Source organism: Chiloscyllium plagiosum, chromosome 36, assembly GCF_004010195.1.
Source record: "Chiloscyllium plagiosum isolate BGI_BamShark_2017 chromosome 36, ASM401019v2, whole genome shotgun sequence".
Classification (NCBI taxonomy): domain Eukaryota; kingdom Metazoa; phylum Chordata; class Chondrichthyes; order Orectolobiformes; family Hemiscylliidae; genus Chiloscyllium; species Chiloscyllium plagiosum.
In genome coordinates, this window is record NC_057745.1 from 5813937 (window position 1) to 5837822 (window position 23886).

Genomic DNA, 23886 nt, shown 5'->3' on the forward strand with positions numbered 1-23886 from the left:
AGGGACTAGATCAAAATAGAGTTGGAGGGAGAAATGATGCACTCCACTCCCTGCGGCGCCCACCTCTCCCTGAACAACTCCAGGGTGTTGGTGGACACCGCGTGCTCCTTCTCCAAGGACACCCGGGCTCTAACGTAACCGCGGAAGAGGGGCAGGCAGTCGGCCCTAACGACCCCCTCCACGGCCCGCTGCCTGGACCTGTTGATGGCCAGTTTGGCCAGGCCCAGGAGCAGACCCGCGAGGAGGTCTTCAGACCTGCCCTCTGTTCATTTTTTTTTAGGGTGTTGGTGCCAACCCCTGTTTATTTTTTTTTTTTCTCTTGTGTGTGCAGGTGTGAGACACAGTGGAAGACACAAAGTGCACCAATCTTTATTTAATTTCCACCACCAGGAAGATAGGAAAACACCCGGGTGGCCAGTGACAAGCACTGCCCTTCACATCAAGGGACAGTGCTGTGTGATCAAAACAGTGAAGGGGAGGGTAGGGACTAAATCAAAATGGAGTTGGAGGGAGAAATGATGCACTCCACTCCCTGCGGCGCCCACCTCTCCCTGAACAACTCCAGGGTGTTGGTGGACACCGCGTGCTCCTTCTCCAAGGACACCCGGGCTCTAACATAACCGCGGAAGAGGGGCAGGCAGTCGGCCTTAACGACCCCCTCCCCGGCCCGCTGCCTGGACCTGTTGATGGCCAGTTTGGCCAGGCCCAGGAGCAGACCCACGAGGAGGTCTTCAGACCTGCCCTCCTTCCTCCGTATCGGGTGCCCAAAGATCAGGAGCGTGGGACTGAAGTGCAGCCAGAAACAGAGGAGAAGGTTTTTCAGAAAATCAAAAAGGGAGTGCAAACGCCCACACCCAATATACACATGCTCCCGCGTAGAGAGCCCTCCACTGGGGATCCCCACCGCCCGGTGGCAAATGGGCACGCCAAGGCGTGTCCGGGCTCAAGCTGTTTATTATTATTTTTTTATTTTTGTGGTTTTTTTTTTTTGCAGCACCCTCCACCCCAGATCCCCGAGAGAAAGGGGGAGGACTCCCGCGTAGAGAGCCCTCCACTGGGGATCCCCACCGCCCGGTGGCAAATGGGCACGCCAAGGCGTGTCCGGGCTCAAGCTGTTTATTATTATTTTTTTATTTTTGTGGTTTTTTTTTTTTGCAGCACCCTCCACCCCAGATCCCCGAGAGAAAGGGGGAGGACTCCCACGTAGAGAGCCCTCCACTGGGGATCCCCACCGCCCGGTGGCAAATGGGCACGCCAAGGCGTGTCCGGGCTCAAGCTGTTTATTCATCAGCCAGGGCTCTCTGATTGGTCCAGATTAACAGCTCCAATCAAGGAATTCATATTCGATTAGGCCCTGCTGCCTGACCTCATTACAATCGCTACAGGAATTAACAGTTTTGGGAGGGAAGGGGGGGAGGCAGGAAAGTGAAGGTGAGGATTGTCAGATCAGCCATTGTCTCATAGAATGGTGGAGCAAACTCAATGGACTGAGTGGCCTCCCTCTGCTCATACATCTTATGGTCACCTGATTGTTTCCCTGTGTTTTGCGTCATTTGAGATCTAAATGTATGTGAAGCTCTCCTGGAGGTTATTACAGAGCTGCAAGAAGGGGGATTGTTGCATTAATAATGGCCTTTATTCCAAACTTTAAGGTTTCCATATGACATTCGTCTGTGACTACCTTATGTCACACCAATACTTTGTCACAGAGTGCACCGCGCTGGATGCATGGATCTCCCACACTCTGCAAGGTCCAGGACAGCTGGCTGTCTGAAAAATGAAACTGGTTAATTTGATATCAGCAGATTGTCAGCGTTGACTCTCTTGGGTATAATTCACTCAAAGGACATTGGCATCGTTGACTGGGTCCCCAGTTATTGCCTGTCAGAGGGTATTGGTGGTGAGCTGCCTGCCTGAACTTCTGCAGTTCATTTTCTGTTGGTAGACCCACTCTGGCATTAGGAAGGGAGTTCCAGGATTTTGACACAACAACAGTGAAGGAATGGTAATATACTTGCAAATAAAGATGGTGAGCAACTTGGAGGTGATCTTGCAGGTAGTGGTGTTCTCATGTATTTGCTACCAGTGTCCTTCTAGATGGAAGTGTTTGTGGGTTTGGAGGGTGCTGTCAAAGGAGCCTTGGTATATCCTGTAAGACAGTACACATTGCTGCTACTGAGGATTGGTGGTGCCATTCTGTAACATCAATCTTGTGCAGTGATGTCAAATAAACACAGTTGTCCATGTACTTCTCTGCATTGTGGCTTTGAGTGCTGCATAATCCTACAGGCACTGAGAGATTGATCCTTCATTTCAATATGATTTGTAGGGTTACATTACCTGACTAGTGCTGTGTTGAAACATTTGCAAAGAGATTAAATGCAAATACATTAAGCACTTGTGCAGGACTACTGGCAATTTGAAAATAAACCCTGTCATTTCTAACGACTTTGAAGTAAAGCTCTTTAAAACATTAGCAGGCAATAATTAAACGATTCAAATTAAATTTCTTTTTCTACTATTTTAATGGTGTTATAAGTGTGTTTGCATCTCCATTAATATATCAAAGGAAAAGTTCCAAATAAATATGTTAAGTGTTCACCAACGCACGAGATGACACATAACAGAAAATTATGTGTGGCAAGTGCGAACAAACACGAAGCATTTTTCACATAAAAAAGTAATTGCTGCTATTTGAATGTGGTGGAATGTCTGGACCAGTGCCAATTAGAATTTTACAAAGGGTATCATGTTTGATTATGGTATGTAAACCAGATAGTGGAATTTGAATTCAATAAACATCTGAATGATGACCCTTTTAACCATTGTCTGAAAAACCCATTTGGTTCACAAGTGTCCTTTAGGGAAAGAAACTGCCATCCTTATCCGGTCTGGCCTACACGTGACTGTAGTCCCCAGAGCAATATGGTTGACTCGTAGCTGCCTTCTGGGCAGTTCAGGATGGGCAATAAATGATGGTTTAGCCAGCAACACCCTCATCCTGTGAATGAAGATTTTTTTAAAAATCAGGGCATACCATTAAATTGGGCCATTTGGTCCACACCCAATGTTACGGCTTCTAAGAAGCTTTCTCCCACCGCTTTTCATACAATGGTGTTGGCACAATGTTCTATCCTTTCTCCCTCATGTTATCTAACTTCCCGTTGAGTGTCTCTGTATTGTTTGCCTTACGGATTACTCGTGGTCACTGTTTTATCATGTGGTTTGATGTCATACAATGAGCTTGGATAATTTCCAGACTGATCAAGGAATGAGCAAAATCATAAACTGTCTTCAAGCTTTGACTTCAAAGTAATACTATTAAGGATACCTTCATACTAAACCCTGCTGTTTTTTGGTGATCATAGATACATTATGATTAAATTAGTCACAAATTAATCCATCTTCTTTGTGTGTTCATGTTAGCCTTCCAGAGAGTTGTCCCTAACGTAATGTGGGCTATTCTGACTCCACCATGCTGCTCTATTTATGTTTAGTGATCTGCAGCTCTGTGACATCATCACAAGTTTGCTCCAGGGCCCTGAATCCCTTAGACAATAGTGGCCAGATTCATTCTTTACATAAAGAGGCAACATCCTTGTAAATCTTTTCTGAACCCTTATAAGTTTCATAGCCTACCTCCTATAGGAGGGAGACCATGGCCTTTAGTCTTACTTATGAGCAGAAAAATTCTCAATGAATTCCATATCAAGTGTTTCATAATCATAAAGATCCCTATCAAGTCCCCTGACAACCTTCCCTTTACTGAAGTGAGGAGTCCCAGTCTGTCCAGTTTCACCTGGTAGACATCATCTCACGGTTTTGATAAATTTTTGACGATCATTTTTCCACCATCTTAAATACCTCTGTACTCATTGTAATCTGTGAAGACCCAGTACCATTCACAGGACTCTGTCATCTGCTGAGATTGTGAACTTCTTTGCACAATTCAGTATCAGCCACACTTGTGTTTGAAATCAGACACGATGTTACGCAGTGAGCAGGGCAGTGGGATTAGTCCAATGCAGAAGACCACAAGAAATAGGAGCAGGAGGAGGGCATTCAGCCCCTCAAAAGCCTTTCAACAAGGTCATGGCTGATCTGCCCCAGTCCTTATCTCCTTTCTCATATTAGCTCAGCAAAGCCGTCAATTCCATAATATTTCAAAAATCTATCCACGTCCTCTTTAAATCGTTTCAGTGATCTAGCCTCAACAACTTTGTGGGTTAGAGAATTCACTATCCTTTGGGAGAGGAAATTCCTTCGCATCTCAGTTTGAAAGGAGGATCCCCTTATTTTGTTACTATGTCCCCCAACTCGAGATTCCCCGACTATTAGAAATGTGTTCTCAACATCTACTCTGTCAAGATCCACCAGCATCTTGTATGTTTCAATAAGATCATCCCTCATTCCTCAAAACTCTTAGTGAGTAAAAGCCTAACCTCTTCAGTCAAACGCCCATTTATTCCAGGAACCAGTCTAGCCTAAACAAACAGCAGCAGACACAATGGGCTGAAGTATAGAGGGTTAGAGATAGAAAAATAGATTGGAAATACTGGGGCTTTTTTTCACTGGGTTTTAGGAGGTAAAGGGGTGACCTTATTGAGGTTTATAAAATTATGAGGGGACTAGGTAAGGTGAATGGCAAGGGCCACTTCCTGAAAGTGGGGGCATTCAAAGCTAGGGGCATATTTTTAAGATGAGAGAAGAAATATTTAAAAAGAACATGATGGGCAATTTTTTTTACACAGAGTGTGGTTTATGTGTGGAATGAACTGCCAGAGAAAGTGGTGGATGCAAGTACAGTTACAAGGTTTAAAAGTCAATTGGATAAGTTAATGAATAGCAAAGCTTTAGAGGGATATGGACCGAGTGCAGGCAGGTGGGATTAGTTTAGCTTGGGATTATGGTCAGTGTGGATTGGTTGTACTGAAAGGTTTGTTTACATGCTGTATAATTCTATGAGGGATACTTACAATGTAGGCATAGAAATAAACTGAGAGTTTATGCATAAGTGAACAAGATGTCTGGAAGCAGTGTGGTGAATTTCAATACTAGAGTTTATATTTGGTGAGCCTTGGATGCCAATGAAAATCAGCAGTTCTGGAATTACTGTGGATCTCTGAATACCTTGTATATACAACGATAGAGTTCATAGAATTTCTCCATACCATTTGGCCCGTCAAGTCCACACCACCCCTCCGAAAAGCAACCCCCCCCCAACCTATCCCTTACGTTTCACATGACTAATCCACCTAATCTGCACATCCCTGGACACTATGGGCAATTTCCCATGTCCAATCCACTCCAACCTGCACATCTTTGGACTGTAGAAGGAAACTGGAGCACCTGAAGGGAACCCACACAGATACGGGGAGAATGTGCAAACTCCACACTGACAGTCACACAAGGGTGGAATCGAATCTGGGCCCCTGGTGCTGTGAGGCAGCAGTGCTAACCACTGAGCCACTGGGTCATGAATACATTAACCTAAATCTATTTCATGGCATGGGACAGAATATCCTCATGGTGTTATCTGACAGTGCTCGAGCCTGGATTTGTGACAGAAGGTCTTCCAATTGGTGAAGTGTGTTTTGGTAGGTTGGGAGTGGTAGGAGTGCTAACCACTGAGCCACTATACCGTCCTGAGTTCAAATCCCATGATAGAATTGTTGAACAGGGAGCTTCACTGTAGTTCACACATGTGCAATGCTATTTATTATCAGCCTTGAGAAGTTTACAGGTAACATATCTCACTCCACTGAGGGAGGACAGCAGTTAATTTGGTAACTCTTTTCCTACAGTGCTGCCAATTGGCTAAAGCCACCAGCAACAGAGAAGTACACAAGGCAGACCCCGCGGTATCTGACACCAGCCTACTGGCACAATAATAGCCGCAAGCTGCTCTTCATGTGCTGTTACATCCTCATCAATATCTTTCTTTTCGCGTTTGCTGCACTAAAACACGTTGACGTTGGTGGATGGGTCATGTTGGCTAAAGGTTGTGGGCAGTGCCTTAACTTTAACTGTACCTTCATCGGGGTGAGTACTGAAATTAGCTCCCATTGGAATTTAACCTTAACCTGATTTAACTGAACTTTCTCAGGTAAAGGAGATTGAAGGGTACAAATGCCAGTTGAGCAGGTTAAAGCAACGAAGGTCCTTAGCATGTGAGGACTTAATTGCAGCCACACTAACAGAGCTGTGCTCATACAGAGTGGCAAAACAATCAGGGTCCCTCTGTCCTTGATTGCTGTCAATTGATTGCTGCTGGAAGGTGCATACACAATAATCAGGGGACAATGCTGAGATTCTCCCTCCTCACAGCACACAGCTGAGGTATCAGCAGATTCTCATGTCTCTGATTGATTGTGTAAAATAGAAATATAAATCAGGGAAAATCCATTTCAGGGAGGGCTGCTCACCCCTTTAATGCCAAGGTTAGAATGGTGCTGGAAAAGCACAGCAGGTCAGGCAGCATCCAAGGAGTAGGAAAATTGACGTTTCGGGCAGGAGCCCTTCATCAGGAATGTGCCTTCATCTGCCCGAAACGTTGATTTTCCTGCTCCTCGGATGCTGCCTGACCTGCTGTGTTTTTCCAGCACCACTCAAATCTTGACTCTGATCTCCAGCATCTGCAGTCCTCACTTTCACCCCTTCAATGTCTCTGCCCCAATACAAACAATGACAATTTGAAGATTGCTGAGTCCTGCTAACTCCACCTCCCCTGCCTTGGTCACTACTATAAGCAGGCAATGGAGAGTTTAATCAAACTGTTCAAAATCAGCAGGATTTGTTTTTGTTGAACCATAGAATGGTTAAACGCAAAAGGAGGCCACTCAGTTCATTGTGTTGACTACTAGATTAGATTAGATTACTTACAGTGTGGAAACAGGCCTTTCGGCCCAACAAGTCCACACCGCCCCACCGAAGCGCAACCCACGCATGCCCCTACATTTACCCCTTACCTAACACTACGGGCAATTTAGCATGGCCAATTCACCTGACCTGCACATCTTTGGACTGCGGGAGGAAACCGGAGCACCCGGAAGAAACCCACGCAGACACGGGGAGAACGTGTCTCTAAAGGAACCATTTATCTTATCCCATTCACCCAAGCTTCCTCAGCACTCAGCTCTTCATATTAGGACACAATTCTACTCTCTGGGTAATGAGGATTCTCCTGAATTCTGTACTAGACTAATCTGCGACCACTTTATATCCCCCCCCCCACCCCCTGCCCGACCTACTCTGCAATTGGATGCATTGAAGACAAGCAAGTTACTTTAAATACATCAGCCAATTTCGTTTGTTCTTGTCATTATTTATTTTCTAGGAAATTAAGAATATTTTAACCAAACATGAACTACTTTTCCATTGTTAAGGTCCTTATGCTACGCCGATGTCTGACCTGGTTAAGAGCAACTTGGGTGGTGAGGGTTCTACCTTTGGATCAGCATGTACTCCTGCACCAGCTGGTGGGATTTGGTATATTTGGACTGAGTGTTGTTCATGCTATTGCTCATCTCATAAACTTTGGTAAGTATTCAAAGGTGATGGACAATACAATTTACACAAAAAAGCATCTTTTCTGCCATAGTGTTTTCAAAGCCTGAAAATCAGGGTTTCATTTGAATAGAACATTTAAACTACCTTCAATGATTTGATTGGAGAAACACTAAGGGTTGGAATTTATGGAGGTGTTGGTGATTGCATCTGCTGGGGGGATATACTAGCTGCTGGAATGACACAAGCCAGAGAACCAGGATTAAGGAGAGAACCAGCCACAGGGAAGAAATGGTGCAAGTTTCATGGAGTTGCGATCCTAATCCTTATATCAGCATGCCTTTCAATTCCTTTGTCCTTGTACTAATCTCACTTCCCCTTAGATATATCCATTCCAGTCACCTCAATGACACCAAGAGGTGATGCGTTTATCATGATGTATTTCCTTTTGCAGTGAATTTGACTTTCAGTGGTGGAACCTACCAGCTATGGGAGTATCTCTTCACAACAAGACCTGGGATTGGTTGGATTTATGGAACGGCATCCATTACTGGAGTAATTTTGCTGCTTCTGATAATTTTGATGTTAATCTGTTCAAGTACATTCGTTCGCAGGAGTGGACATTTTGAGGTATAAGAAACTATAATCAGTACTCTTCAGAATTTAAGTTAAAAACCAAATGTAATGATTTGATCATTGATGTAGAATCACTAAGGCAAGACAATTCATGATCAAAAGGATAATGTTGCTTGACTTAATATACATGGTTGCACACTACGTTAAGTCTATTATTACTGTTTGGATGCTGTTTCATTGAAACATAGAAAATAGGAGCAGGAAAAGGCCATTCAGCCCTTCGAGCCTGCCCCACTGTTCAATATGATCATGGTAGTTGATGTAATCTCAGTATCCCACTCCCGCTTTCTCTCCATACCCCTTGATTCCTTTAGCCGCTAGGGCCATGTCCAACTCCAACATACCTAACAAATTTGCCCCAACAGCTTTCAGTGGGAGGGAATTCCACAGTTTCACAACTCTCTGAGTGAAGAAATTCTTCCTCATCTCAGTCCAGAATGGCTTATCCCTTATTCTGAGACTGTGACCCCTAGCTCTGGACTTCCTCACCATTGGAAACATTCTTCCTGTATCGAGCATGCAGTCATTCTCCATTTAAGTAATCTGCTTTTTTTATTCTTCATGCTAAAATGGACAAATTAACATTTTCCCATCTTATATTCCAACCGCCAGATTTTTCCCACTCACTCAGCCCATTATATCTGTTTGCAACCTTCTTATATCCTCTTCACAACATCTGTTCCTATCATCTTTATGTTATCTGCAGATTTAGCACCACACCTTTTATCCTTTTAAAGTAATTGATGTGACTTGTAAAAGGCCGAAGTCTCAATACAGACTCAAATGATACTCCACTTACCACATCCTGTCAATCAGAAAAAGACCCACTGATGCATGCCCTCAGTTTTCTGCTGGCCAGCCAATCTTCTTTCCATGCTAATTTGAATTTATGTGCTTTGCATTACTTTTCCAGGTTTCTGCTAATTCTGTAACATTACCATTACATAATGTTAAGTCAAACTCTGTTTTTAATTTTGCCAAGGGAACACAGCTTTTATTTTAGTCAGAGCTATTTTCTCCCACACATCTCCCTAGGTCAGAAATTCAGCACCAACCTGATGTTGCAAGGGAGCCTCTGAACTGTGAACCAGCACAAGGAGATGAACAATGATCTCCCTCCTCTCCAATTTCAGCAATTGCCTACTGGTTAATGATTCTTCATGATAGAATCAGCATCAAGCCTTCTGTACCATTAGAAATCATGGTTGATCATTTCCTCAGTGCCTGGTGGGTCTCCTTCCACAGTCCAAAGATGTGCGGGTTACGTGGATTGGCCATGAGAAATTGCCCCATAGTCCCATAGAAATTGTCCAGGGATGTGCAGGCTAGGTGAATTGGCAGTGAGAAATTACCTCATAGTGCCCAGGGATTAGATTACCTACAGTGTGGAAACAGACCCTTTGGCCCAACAAGTCCACACTGACCCTCCGAAGAGAAACCCACCCACCCCTATATTTACCCCTGACTAATCCACCTAACACTACAGACAACTTAGCATGGTCACTTAACCTGCACATCTTTGGATTGTGGGAGGAAACAGGAGCACCTGGAGGAAAGCCACGCAGACTGGGAGAATGTGCAAACTCCACACAGTCGCCCGAGGCTGGAATCAAACCTGGGACCCTGGTGCTGTGAGGCAGTAGTGCTAACCACTGAGCCACCATGCAGGCTAGGTGGATTGGCACTGGGAAATTGCCCTATCATGTCTAGGGATGTGCAGGTTAGGTGGATTAGCCATGGGAAATACAGGGTTACAAGAATATGGTGGGGGGGAGCTGAATGGCTGTTTCCACACTGTAGTGATTCTATGATGAACAGCGACTGTGTGAGTAAAATCCAGTCTAGTTCACTAATGTCTTTTAGGGAAGGAAATCTTACCTACACATGGCACCAGACCCACAACAATGTTGCTGACTATTAACAGAGTCGAGATTAGAGTAGTGCTGGAAAAGCACAGCAGGTCAGGCAGCATCCAAGGAACAGGACAGCCCTTTGAGTAATTAGGGATGAGAAATATATATGCTGGCTCGAATAACAACATCAACATCCCATGCATGAGTAAAAAAGGAACTCAATCTGTTGAGAGGACACACCTTGGTAGTATGCAGCACTGCCTGTGCTCTCCGCAAGTGCATGAAGAGTTGGCACTGAGGCCCCAGTAGTGGAGGTTGGTAGCACAGGGGCCTGGGCTAGTCCTGAATGTGTTTATTAAGGGCCAGTCTTACCAACAAAGTTCGAGGTTTGCTAATTGGCAGATGAGGTTTGTCACAAGAAGCTTATTAATGACATCCTGTGGTCCTGTTTCTTGATCCTGTCTGACTGGCATCACCCGATACATATTCTGAAGTTTGTCCTGATAACACAGTTCACAGCAGCTGATGTAACATGGAAGTCTGGGTCAAATGGATCTTATTGTCTGTTAGAGATGCAGTTTTTGATCAATATTGACGAACCGGTGCTTAAAATGTGCATGATCACAGAGAGTCATAAAATTGACCATAGGTTTCTTAATGCTGAACAATCCAAAACCCTTTCTTCCAGGTGTTTTATTGGACGCACTTGAGTTATATTTGGGTCTGGTCTCTGTTAATCCTTCATGGCTCCAACTTCTGGAAGTGGTTTGTGGTCTCTGGATTCTTGTTCCTTATGGAAAAAATAGTGGGAATCACAGTTTCACGAATTGGTGGCACTCAGGTTGTGGAGGTTAACTTACTGCCATCTAAGGTGAGTGATGTACAGTGTGTGTTCACACTCATCATTGAACAAGTGCAGAGACAGCCATTTTTTGACGCTGTTTAAATTCGTTTTTTTTAAATTTAACGGGATGTGGGCGTCACTGACTTAGCCAGTATTTACTGCACGTCCCTAATTGCCCAGAGGACAGTTAAGAGTTAATTACAAACACAAACAAATTGCTGGAAAAGCTCAGCATATCTGGTAGCACCTGTGGAGAGAAAGGGTCACTGGACCTGAAATTTTAACTCCGATTTCTCTCCACAGATGTTGCTACACCTGCTGAGATTTGTGTCGTGCAAAGGCACCGCAGGTCGGACAGCATCCGAGGAGCAGAAAAATTGATGTTTCGGGCAAAAGCCATTCCTCAGGAAAGCCGTCCATTCCTGATGAAGGGCTTTTGCCCAAAATGTCGATTTTCCTGCTCCTCGGATGCTGCCTGACCTGCCGTGCTTTTCCAGCACCACTCTAATCTTGACTCTAATCTCCAGCATCTGCAGTCCTCACTTTTGCCCTGCTGTGATTTTCCTCAATTTCGGTTTTTGTATCTGATTTCCAGCATCCTCAGTTCTTTCAGTTTTTATTTGAGAGTTAATTACATTGTTGCGTGAGCTGGAGTCACATGTAGACCAGACCAGTTACAGGTTAGGAAATGTTACCTGGTAATGTCACTAAGGGACATTGATCGACCAGATAGGTTGTGTTTTTTTAGGACAGTCAGCAATGATTATGTGATCACCATTAGGTTAGGCTCCTTGTTCCAGATATTCTTGGATTCAATTTTCATCAGCTGCCACAGTGGGATTCAAATCCGTGTTCCTCAACATTGGCCTGGGGTTTTGAATTGCTCGTCCAGTGTCAGTAACACCACCACCTCTGCTTACTGGCCCATTTCCTTGGATTGGAGCCTTCGAATAGATTCTTTCATGACAGAGGGTGCTCTGTTTGACAAAGAAGGAAAAAAATCTAACCTAAATCTGGAGCAGTATGTCTATTGTAGCAACATTAGCCAGTTCCTGATTGAATATAGATACCGGGATATTGTAATAAGGGATCTTAGAGTATGAAAAATTCAGCTAACTTTTGTGGCCATTCATCTACCAAAGCTTATACTTTATTCAGGAACCTGTAATGACAAATCTGGTCAGTTGGCATTTTCTCTGGTTCAGGTGTGGGCTACATTATAAACTGTCAGTTAAATACTGTATTGTTCAAATAGTGAGAAGCACATGGAGCACCTAAGTGCAAGGATACTTTTTGCTGATATATTTGCTTTATGTTAATCCAACATTGGATTAGCCAAGAGATGCATTGAAGCAATTCTGGTGACTCCCCTTAAGGGCAATTAGATGTGGGCATTGAATGCCAACTGAGCACACAACAGGCCTATCGTATGGAACAATAAGATGAAGAGAATATGGATAAATTGTAAAAAGATGGTCCATTGTATACCAAATTTGCAAAGATAATAGACTTTATCTTTGGTCCCTGCCTCAAATTCCATTCTATAGTCACCGTCTCCATCCTTCTCCCTGCCTGAGGTCAAACCAGACTGTTAAAAGTTGGATGTCTTGTTCGACTCTGAGATGAACTTGCCACCATATAAATGCAGGTTGCTATAAGCACTACCGCAGTTAGGCAGCAATGTGGTAAAAAAAAATATAAACAGGAGATTTAGAGTCTCCTCAGTTTAGTCTCCTCTGCTAAAAAAAATGCAAATTGTTGTTGCTATTCCCCAAGTACATTTCTGAGGAAGGATGTCGGAATTGTAACAGGACCCCCACCAACAGTTGGTGATGGTGAGAGAGGGGAAACTGGAGCAGTCCACATGATCTCGCTGGAACTAAGTTGTCTTTGGTGGGAAGAGGGCTGGTGGCAAGGGGGAGCAAACAAAAGGAATTCCTCAGCCCAATATAATTCACAGGCTAATTCCATGTACATACTGTAAATAGTTCCTTGTTTACCCTTCAAATAATTGTTTTTTTTTCCCCTTTCTGCTTGTAATGACCCAATGCCAATGGAACAAAGAATCCCTGCTTCATGAACTTTGGCTCTTCAATGTGTTAAAATCACATATTACACAATGGCCTAGAGGTGTTGTAAGTAGACTATTAATCCAGAAACTCAAGTAATGTTGTTGGGACCTGGATTTGAGACCCACCATGACAGATTGTGGAATTTGGATTCAATTTAAAAAATCTGGAATTAAGAGTCTAATAATGACCATGAAGTCATCATTGGGGAAAACCCATCTGGTTTACTAATGTCCTTCTTTAGGAACGATGATTAACATCCTTATCCAGTGTAGCCTGTCTGTGATTCTAGACACATGGTAATGTGGTTGGCGCTTAAATGCCCTCAGGGCAATTGGAGATGGGTAATAAATGCTGACCCAGCTAATGATATCCACATCTTGTAAATGAATAATAAAAATTGTCTTTGTATTTTTTGTTCAACTACTAGACATCTCCTAATTACTGACTCTGTCAGTTTGAAACTCTCTGATTTTCCACTCACTATTGAAACATCACCAACAGCCTGAGGAAATAGAATCTAAATTAAGCTGAAATGTACTCCGTTCTCAGCATGTGATATCAAGACAGTACTCAGTCCAGGGTCTGGATTTTTAGCTCTCCCAGGACTGGGAATAGAGGGAGCATTGGCATGGAAAGTTGCAGCTTCAGTAATCAGCCTGGTTCTGCACTCCATCTTGCCTTTGAGCCATTTTCCTGGGAGCAGGATGGGTGGGGAGGTGTTGGTGGAGGTTGGATGAGTTGCAGCCTTCAAGGAGCACAGACAATTGATGTAATTAAAGGCCTGTTAATGGAGGCCAATGCAGTCTCCCAAGGTGCTCTGAACCTCCCTCTTGGTTACAACAGTCATTGTGAGCCAGTGAGCAGGCTGCTACTGCTGGCCTGGCTGAAAAGACCACTTTTAATCATCAATACTGAAAAACTCAGAGGGAGTGTCATCTCCAATCTCTCCCTCACTTACCTGCCATTGCATCCTTCCACCACTTAGAGTCATAGAGATGTACAGCAGGGAAACAGACTTCAGTCTAACTCTTCCATGCCGACCAGATATTCTAACCTAATCTAGTCCCATTTGCCAGCACTTGACCCATATCCCTCTAAGCCTTTCCTATTCATATTCCCATCCAGATACCTTTTAAATGCTGTTATTACACCACCACTTCCATATACGCACCACCCTCTGCGTGAAAAAGTTGCCCTTTAGGTCCCTTTTATATATTTCCCCTCTCACCCTGAACCTATTCCCTCTAGTTCTGGAATCCCCCACCCCCAGGATAAGCCCTTGTCTATTTATCCTATCCATGCCCCTCATGATTTAATAAATCTCTATAAGGTCACCCCTCAGCCTTCGATGCTGCAAGGAAAACAGCCCCAGCCTATCCAGCTTCTCCCAATAGATCCAACCCTCTAACTCTGGCAACATCTTTGTAACCCTGACAACCCTCTGGCCTGCCTCGTCACCACTCCAATCCCCCTGGTAAACACCACATCCACGGGCATGGGCAACGGCGCTCTCTGGAGAGCTTCCTGCCTCCCACTGCCCCATCCTTCCAGGGTGCCTGCGATGTAGCAAGGGTACCCCTTGGCCTGTTCACTCACCTCCCTACACCACTTCAGCTCACGGAAGATCCACTCCAAGCACTCGTGCATGTAAAATGCCCGATTTATTCCGATAAGTGGTCACTCTGGGAAGAGCAAAGTTAAAAATCCCGCAGCACCAGGTTCTAGTCCAACAGGTTTAATATGAGGCACTAGCTTTCGGAGCTGTGCTCCTCCACCAGGTGATTGTGCTTCATCAGGTGGATGAAGGAGCAGTGCTCCGAAAGGTAGTGTGGTTTCAAATAAACCTGTTGGACTATAACCTGGTGTTGTGGGATTTTTAACTTTGCACACCCCAGTCCAACACCGGCATCTCCAAATCATGACTCTGGGGAGAATCACTTCCAGTGACTGATCCCCACACAGTGTTGGGTTTCTCTGGGATTTGGAGGCTGACAGGGGTGTGATGTTTTTGATTGTGCCAAGTAGCTACTCGAAGGAAGACCTCTGCATGTGAGATTATAATGAAAGTATTCTTCTTAACATTCAGGTTACCCATCTCGTAATCAAAAGGTCGCCATTCTTTCACTACAAACCCGGAGATTATGTGTATGTCAATATTCCAGCAATAGCCAAGTATGAGTGGCATCCATTTACCATCAGCAGTGCTCCAGAGCAGCAAGGTACGCTGTGAGAAGGCTTAGACCTTACATTGTGAAGGTGGGTTGAGGATGTTTGGATTTCAATGGAAAAGAGTAGACATCATGGTGACCTATAAGTGACGAGGTTTGAAGTTGCAAAGAGATCTGCCAGATTATTGATCGCAACGATCTGATGTAACAAAGGTTCAGAAACCAGTGAGTGCAAAAAGTACAGACTTAAGGACATTGATGTATGTCAGGTGGTTGATCCTGCCTGAAGGAAGATTGGCGCTATGAAATAATGTTTCAGGAAACGATAATAAAGTAGGTTCCAGAGGTAACGGGTTGTGTTTTTGAAGAGAAAGATTGAAAGGGTTAAAGAGGAGCAAATAAATTGATTGACCTGTAGGAAAGGAACAGGTTCATAAGGCCAGGTGCTGTTTCCTGTTTGTTAAAAAGCACCCTGTTCCTATGTACATCTTTTATAAATTACCCTCCTGTCTCCTCTTAAACCTATTGATAAATAATACTGACACATGTACCTTCAGGAGCTGTTCTTTACTCAATTTGTCAGGAGCATGGTGGTTAGCACTGCTTCTCACAGTGCCAGGGACATGGGTTCGATTCCACCCTCGGGCAACTGTCCATGTGGAGTTTGCACGTTCTCTCCCTTTGTCTGCATGGGTTTCCTCTCAGAGTCCAAAGACATTAGGTGGACGAGCCATTGGAAATGTAAGGTTACAGGGATAGTGTAGAGGGGTGGGTCAGGAAGAGATGCTGTTCAGAGGGTCAGTGTGAACTCAATGGGCCAAATGGCCTGCTTCCACATTGTAGATTTTCTATGATTGTGCATTCTTTTGTATCTTGGATATCTGTTCTGAATAAATAAAGTCCCTCTATCACCAACCACTGAGCCACCATGCCCCTGACAACTTTAAGCTTTTAAAGTTTTGTTGTACACTTTTCTTTACCAATGGGAATTTGATGAGATGCCACCCAGAGGATAAGAAGATAACACAAGATAAAAAACACAAGGTGTTGAGAAAATGAATTTGTACGTGGAGGGAGTTCACACGGTTTACCAGACTGATATCTGGGATGAAACAGTTGTCTAATGAGAAATGATTGAGCAGGTTGCAACACTGGAGCTTAACTGAATGAGAGCTAATCTTATGGAAACATGTTAAGATTCTGAGTGGCTTCAACAGGATAAATGCTGAGGGAATGTTTCACCTTGTGGGGAAATCTAGAACTGGGGGCAAAATAACGGGGGTCTCTCATTTAAAATGATGAGGAGGAGGAGATGCTTTTCTCAGACTGTCGCTAACATTTGGAATTCTGTTTCAGTCATCAGTGCAGGAAGGGCCATTGAACATATTCAAGGTTGAGTTAGACACATTCTTGTTATGCAGGGAGCCGGATGATGGGGAGCAGGCAGGAAGGTGGATTTAAGGCCTTGATTAGATCAGTTATGATCTTATTGATTTGCTGAGCAGGGTCCTGCTCCTATTCCTCACCTTCTTATAGAACATAGAATCCCTACAGTGTGGAAACAGGCCCTTTGGCCCAGAAAGTCCACACCGACCCTCCGAAGAGTAACCCACCTGGACCCATTCCCCTACATCTCTCCATTTACCCCTGACTAACACATCCAATCTGGACACTATAGGCAATTTAGCATGGCCAATCCACCTAACCTGCACGTTTTTGGATTGTGGGAGGAAACCCATGCTGACACAGGGTGAAAGTGCAAACTCCACACAGACAGTTGCCTGAGGCTGGAATTGAACCCAGGTCCGTGGTGCTGTGAGGCAGCAGTGCTAACCACTGAGCCACCGTGCCACCTTATGTTCTAAACCTTCTCTAATTCCCCTGTTAATTTTCTCTGACTTTTCTTTGCATTTTCTTCTGTCCCATTTGAAGTCCTCCAATCCTTTCAACACCAACATCAAATTCATTGGGTCATTATTCAATTGAATCCTAACAGTTTGTGGGGATGATGTCCAATCACAAGATACATTGCGATTTCTGACAGATGCCATTGGGCCACATTGAGTGTGGATTCGATCCACTTTCCACTGCCTCAGTCATGGATCGACTCTTACCTTGAGTTTCTCTATTGTAGCTGAAGCAAATTAATTCAAGCTGAAAATAGTTCAAATCTGGAACCTTCTAGGTCTTTTCACCTGTCTCCTGTGAAAACATTTCGCTCTGATCTGCTAAGATCTTACAAAATCCAATGCTCATCGACCTAATCTTCGATGAGTTGCAGACCCTTATGTTCTAAAGGTGCAATCCTCCTGTGAATTTTAAAACTGCCTCCTTCACTTTACCCATGCTGACTGAGTTGTGACATTCAAGCTACATACAAAGCCAACTAACAGTCTGCAATGTCAAGAGATGGTTATGGTACTTTGTGAATTATGGCTAATTACCTGATACTCCCTTAAGGGGAAATCTAACCAGGGATAGACCTGCTGTGGTTCTGTTCACCGAGCTGGAAGTTTTTGTTGCAAACGTTTCATCCCCTGGCTAGGCGACATCATCAGTGCTTGGGAGCCTCCTGCGAAGCGTGTCTTTGGTGTTTCCTCCGGTGTTTATAGTGGTCTGTCCCTGCCGCTTCCGGTTGTCAGTTTCAGCTGTCCGCTGTAGTGGTTGATATATTGGGTCCAGGTCGATGTGTTTGTTGATGGAGTTTGTGGATGAATGCCATGCCTCTAGGAATTCCCTGGCTGTTCTCTGTCTGGCTTGCCCTATGATAGTAGTGTTGTCCCAGTCGAATTCATGTTGCTTGTTGTCTGCGTGTGTGGCTACTAAGGATAGCTGGTCGTGTTGTTTCGTGGCTAGTTGGTGTTCATGTATGCGGATTGTTAGCTGTCTTCCTGTTTGTCCTATATAGTGTTTTGTGCAGTCCTTGCATGGAACGAAGGACCCAATACCCAACATGAGCAAAACCAATGTAGTGTACAAAATACCATGCAAGGACTGCACAAAACACTGAGGCTCCCAAGCACTGATGATGTCGCCTAGCCAGGGGACAAAACGTTTGCAACAAAAACTTCCAGCTCGGCGAACAGAACCACAGCAACGAGCACCCGAGCTACAAATCTTCGCACAAACTTTGAACAGGGATAGACCTGTTGTCAATCGACCTTCACACAGTTTCCAGCAGGGGTCAGTAGATAGCTGAAATCCTACCATAATACTGCGTCCTATAGTATTACCCTACATGCCTACTTAGATAAATGAGCCAGCTATGATTTTAAATATTTCTTCTGTACTTTTATCAGCTGAAAGGTTGAGGGAATTATTCCTCAAAGCCATCATTTTTATATTTTTGAAACCAATGTCAAAATAAATATAACCATCAGGAGTCGACAGGCAACTGGATCATTTCGTTGCCCAATTGAGAAAAGACATGAATGTTGAGTAAAACTGTTATTTGAGGGAGGTCACACACTGGACTCCAAACCATGTACAGAGAGTGACATCTAGTGGCATGCCACTGTAACTGTTTATGATGTCAGTCCAGAAAAAAGGAGGATCAAATTACTGCAGATGCTGGAATCTGTACTGAAAACAACAAATGCTGACAATCACAGTGGGTCAGGCAGCACCCATGGAGAGAGAGCAAGCTAACATCTCAAGTCCAGCTGCCCCCTCCACACTTCATGTCAGCTCTGATGAAGAGTCATCGAGACTGGAAACATTAGCTTGCTCTCTCTCCATGGGTGCTTCCTGACCCACTGTGACCTCCAGCATTTGTTGTTTTCAGCCACAAAGAAGGAGATCGGTGTTTGTGATGCTTACATTTGTTTTAATCTGCAGACACTATTTGGCTCCATATCAGGAGCCTCGGCCAATGGACCAACCAACTCTACGAATACTTCCGACAACCTGAACTACTGGGCAACGAACCAAAGCGGCTGACAAGAAATCTGAGGAATAAAAAGCGCCAGAAGTCTGCGCAGGTCTGCCCTCTGTTTCTGCCGCTTCCCTCAGTGAATATGATTCTCTGCTACACCCTGGCTTTATAACTCCAGTCCTGTGACCAGGGTTTATGGGTTTTTTTTCCAAAAGTTTCTAATAACATGCCTTTTCATGACTAATGCAGCTATTTCCCAGAAAAGCTAAATACTGTGGATGCTAGAAATCTGAAATCAAAACAGAAAATGCTGGAGAAACTCAGCAGGCCTTTCAGCATCTGTGGAGAGAGAAACTGTTCCTCTCTCCAAAGATGCTGCAGGCCTATTGAGTTTCCCCAGCCATTAGCTATTTCCTATATTGGGTTAACTCAGGTTCAACTTTGCAATTCGATACAGCACCCAGTGCACCCATTAGCATTGCATTGGACTTCAGTGAAATTTTCCAGCGTATTCATTCCAAGCCAATGGACTTCAAAGCCTGTGCCTGCCAATTATTGCAACTGTTATCCCTTACCTGGTTGTGTGGGTACTATACCTGGAAGAAATTACCCCTTATATTTATTTTTAATCATGTTTGGACATGTTATAAAACAATTCCAAGATAGGTGGGACTTACACTTCTGACGTTCTGACCCAGAGGTAGAGACACTACCACTACACCACAAGGCCAACCTTTCAGTTAACAACATTGACCAACTGAGCCCCAGCGACTGAAAGTAACGACCTTTTCCATATTTTCAACCAACCTAGTCAGTAATGTTATGATCCATCTCTGGTGCTTGATTGATTTATCGCTGTCACGTGTACTGAGATACGGAAAAGGGCTGTACAGGCAGATCATACCATACAGATGGTGTCAGAGTAACAGAACAGAGTGCAGAATACAGTGTTACAGCCGCAGAGAGGGTGCAGAGAGAGAGAGAGAATAACCAACATTAACATTTGAGAAGTTCATTCAAAAGTCAATTCATGGCAGGGAAAAAGCTGTTCTTGAATCTGTTTGTATGTGTATTCAAACTTCTATACCATCTGCCTGATGGAAGAGGGTTGCAGAGAATATAACCAGGGTGGGAGAGGTCTGATTATGTAGGTCACTTTTCTGAGGCAGCGGGAAATATAATTGGAGTCAGTGGATGGAGGGCTGCTTTGTGTGATGGACTGGGCTGTGTTCATGACTCTCGGTAGTCTCTTGTAGTCTTGGGAAAAGCAGTTGCCATACCTTGCTGTGATGCATCCGGATCGGATGCTTTCTATGGTGCATCTATAAAAATCGGAAAGATTCAATGTGGACATGCTGAATTTCCTTCGCCTCCTGAGGAAATAGAGACATGCTTATTCTTACTGATTGTAGTCTATGGGTCAGGAAGTTGAGGATTCATTACAGAGGGGGTTGCTAAGACCTAGGTCTCAGTGTTAAAAATGTGAGTTTGTTTGGAATTATGGTGTTGAAGGTGGAGATGAGGTCAATAAGTGGGAGCCTGATGTAGATATTCTTGTTATCCAGATGCTCCAGGGATTAATGTAGGGCCAGGGAGATGGCGCCGGTTGTGTACCTGTTGTGCCAAGAGGCGAATTGCAAAGGATCAAGATACCGCAGTAGGCTGGAGCTGATGTGATCCATGACTAACCTCATGAAGCACTTTATAATGATGGAGGTCAGAGCCACAGGGCAGTCATCATTGAGGCACGCTGCAGGATTTTCCTTTGGTACTGGGATGATGGTCATCTTCAAGCAGTGGTGACTTCAGATCGCAGTAAAGAGAAGTTAAAGATATCAGTGGATCCTCCCACCAGCTGGTCCACACAGGATCTGAGTGCACAGCGGGACTCCATCCGGGCCAGTCACTTCCCAAGGATGCCGATCTAATATCTGCGGTGGTGACAGTTGGTATAGACGTACCTGATGCTGTCGGGACAGGTGTCATCGTTTCAGTCACCTTCTGTTCAAAGCAAGCGTAGAATGCATTGACCTCAATCGGGTAGGGATGTATTGTTGCCTGCAATTCTGTTTGACTTTGCTTTGTAGGCCGTTATACTGTGTAAGCCTTGTTCCAAACGACATGTTGCAGCTGTACAGGACATTGGTTAGGGCACTTTTGGAATATTTTGTGCAATTCTGGTCTCCCTCCTATCGGAAGGATGTTGTGAAACTTGAAAGGGTTCAGAAAAGATTTACAAGGATGTTGCCAGGGTTGGAGGGTTTGAGCTACAAGGAGAGGTTGAATAGACTGGGGCTGTTTTCCCTGGAGCATCGCAGGCTGAGGGGTGACCTCATAGAGGTTTACAAAATTATGAGCGAAATGGATAGGATAAATAGACAAAGTCTTTTCCCTCGGGTGGGGGAGTCCAGGACTAGAGGGCATAGGTTTAGGGTGAGAATGGAAAGTTATAAAAGAGACCTAAGGGGCAACTTTTTCACACAGAGGGTGGTATGAGTGTGGAATGAGCTGCCAGAGGAAGTGGTGGAGGCTGGTACAATTGCAACATTTAAAAGGCATCTAGATGGGTATATGGATAGGAAGGGTTTGGAGGGATATGGGCCGAGTGCTGGCAGGTGGGACTAGATTGTGTTGGGATATCTGGTCATCATGGACGAGTTGGACCAAAGGGTCTGTTTCTATGCTGTTCATCTCTATGACTCTATGACTCTATGACAGGTGTCCATGTGGTTAGTCTGTATCTCAAGTTTAATTTGGTATTTTCTCTTGGTGTCTCTGATAGCCTTACGAAGGTTGTACCTGCATTTCCTCTCTAGGTCAGAGCTGCCTGACTTGTATGCCTCAGACCTGGACTTCAATAGGGAGCGGATCTCCCGGATCATCCAGTTTCTGGTTGGGGAACATCCAGATTAACGTCTTTGGCACACAGTCTTCTACAGACTTATAGTGGCGCAGGGGAGTCTTCAACATGGACGTCCTGGCTCAGCGGTTGGGATACTACCGCTGTACTTCAATATTGAATTTAGAGTCCACCAACTCTCATGGTGGGATCTGAACATAGGGCTGATCAATTGCACTTCAGACTTGATCGAAATGCCCTTATACCCTGCAGTAATGCACTTTGGCTATGTAATGGGAAAGTCAGCATGTCATTCTTGAGCCAATCATGTCTCTTCCTTTCCAATGCCCTTCCTACCCCAGGATATTTATAGCGTCATAGAGATGTACAACAGACCCTTCAGTCCAACTCGTCCATCCCAACCCAATCTAGTCCCACCTGCCAGCACCTGGCCCATACCCCTCTAAATCCCTCCTATTCATATACCCATCCAGATGCCTTTTAAATGTTCCAATTGTACCAGCCTCCACCACTTCCTCTGGCAGCTCATTCCATTCACATACCATCCTCAGCGTGAAAATGTTGCCCCTTAGGTCCCTTTTATATCTTTCCCCTCACACCCTAAACCTATGCCCTCTGGTTCTGGACTCACCCACCCCAGGGAAGCGACTTTGTCTATTTATCCTATCCATGCCCTTCATGATTTTATAAATCTCTATAAGGTCACCCCTCAGCCTCCGATGCTCCAGGGAAAACAGCCCTACCTTATTCAACCTCTCCCTATAGCTCAAATCCTCCAACCCTGGCAACATCCTTGTAAATCTTTTCTGAACCCTTTCAAGTTTCACAACATCTTTCCAATAGGAGGGAGACTAGAATTGCATGCAGTATTTCAGTAGGGGCCTTACCTATGTCCTGTACAGCTGCAACATGACCTCCCAACTCTTTTTCTCAATACGCTGACCAATAAAGGAAAGCATACCAAATGCCTTCTTCCCTATCCTATCTACCTGCACTCTACTTTCAAGGAGATAAGAACCTGCACTCCAAGGTCTCTTTGTTCAGCAGCACTCCCTAGGACCTTACCATTAAGTGTGTAAGTCCTGCTGAGATTTGCTTTCCCAAAATGCAGCACCTCGCATTTATCTGAATTAAACTCCATCTGCCACTTCTCAGCCCATTGGTCCATCTGATCAAGATCCCGTTGTAATCTGAGGTAACCTTCTTCACTGTCCACTACACCTCCAATTTGAAATGAAAAAGCTTGGAAAACAATCCCAGGAAAAATTTCCTGAATTTATAACTGATGCAAATACCAGTGTGATTGCTATGCAGAACTATCTCTGTGGAAGCTTACATGGTAAACGATGCAAATCAATTGTTGCATTGGGTTTTGTGTTCAAAATGCTTCTTTTCAGGTTTCAGAAAGCAATTTCTGGAATCTTCTATCTGCAATGTTGAAGGGATAGTCCAAGACAACCATAAAGAACGTTAAGTGATGTTAAATTTGTTCGTATTACTGTCTCCCTGGGCAACAACCTACTGAGGAATTGTGATGACACTGATAAATTACTTGAGCTTCAGACTTATGAGGATAGCTCTTGATTTCATATGATAGTGTAAAACAGATGATAATGAATGGGCAGCCAGTTTTACATTAACTTCAGAGGAAATTTTAAACAAACGAGAGACATGCAAAGACCCATTTTACACAATTGAATCAAATCAAGATCTGTCCCATGGGTTATCTTTTATCTGATTATCCAACTGTGCCAGGTGAGGTTTAATTAAGACTGTGTACTAATTTATATTTAGCACAGTTTGTCCTCCTGGACACACATTGCTCATTCCATCCCACGTTACCTAAATATGCTTCTTTTTCCATTTCTTACTATCACTAGGAGCACCTTGGTAACTTGATTGCCTCTAATGAATCAGTGGCGACCAACAAGGAAGACATGGTGGAGCTGACATCATATAAACCACGACAGCGCTGTCAGAACGAGCCCTTGGAAGTGAACATCAAAGTGGATTGTACAAATGTCCCTCAGCCCAAGGAGGTAGGAAGCAGACTGGGATATAGAGGGATGTCTC

General features: G+C 44.2%; 1 protein-coding gene across 1 annotated transcript in view; it reads left to right on the forward strand.

Annotated features, from left to right (window-relative positions):
• Window positions 1-23886, forward strand: part of nox5 (NADPH oxidase, EF-hand calcium binding domain 5) — a 94261-nt gene that overhangs the window by 30213 nt on the left and 40162 nt on the right. The window contains exons 7-13 of the mRNA XM_043677192.1: window positions 5805-6042; window positions 7386-7539; window positions 7961-8136; window positions 10684-10866; window positions 14998-15130; window positions 18917-19059; window positions 23694-23852. Of these exons, the coding sequence (XP_043533127.1) occupies window positions 5805-6042; window positions 7386-7539; window positions 7961-8136; window positions 10684-10866; window positions 14998-15130; window positions 18917-19059; window positions 23694-23852 (1186 nt within the window). The remainder of the gene's footprint in view (window positions 1-5804; window positions 6043-7385; window positions 7540-7960; window positions 8137-10683; window positions 10867-14997; window positions 15131-18916; window positions 19060-23693; window positions 23853-23886) is intronic.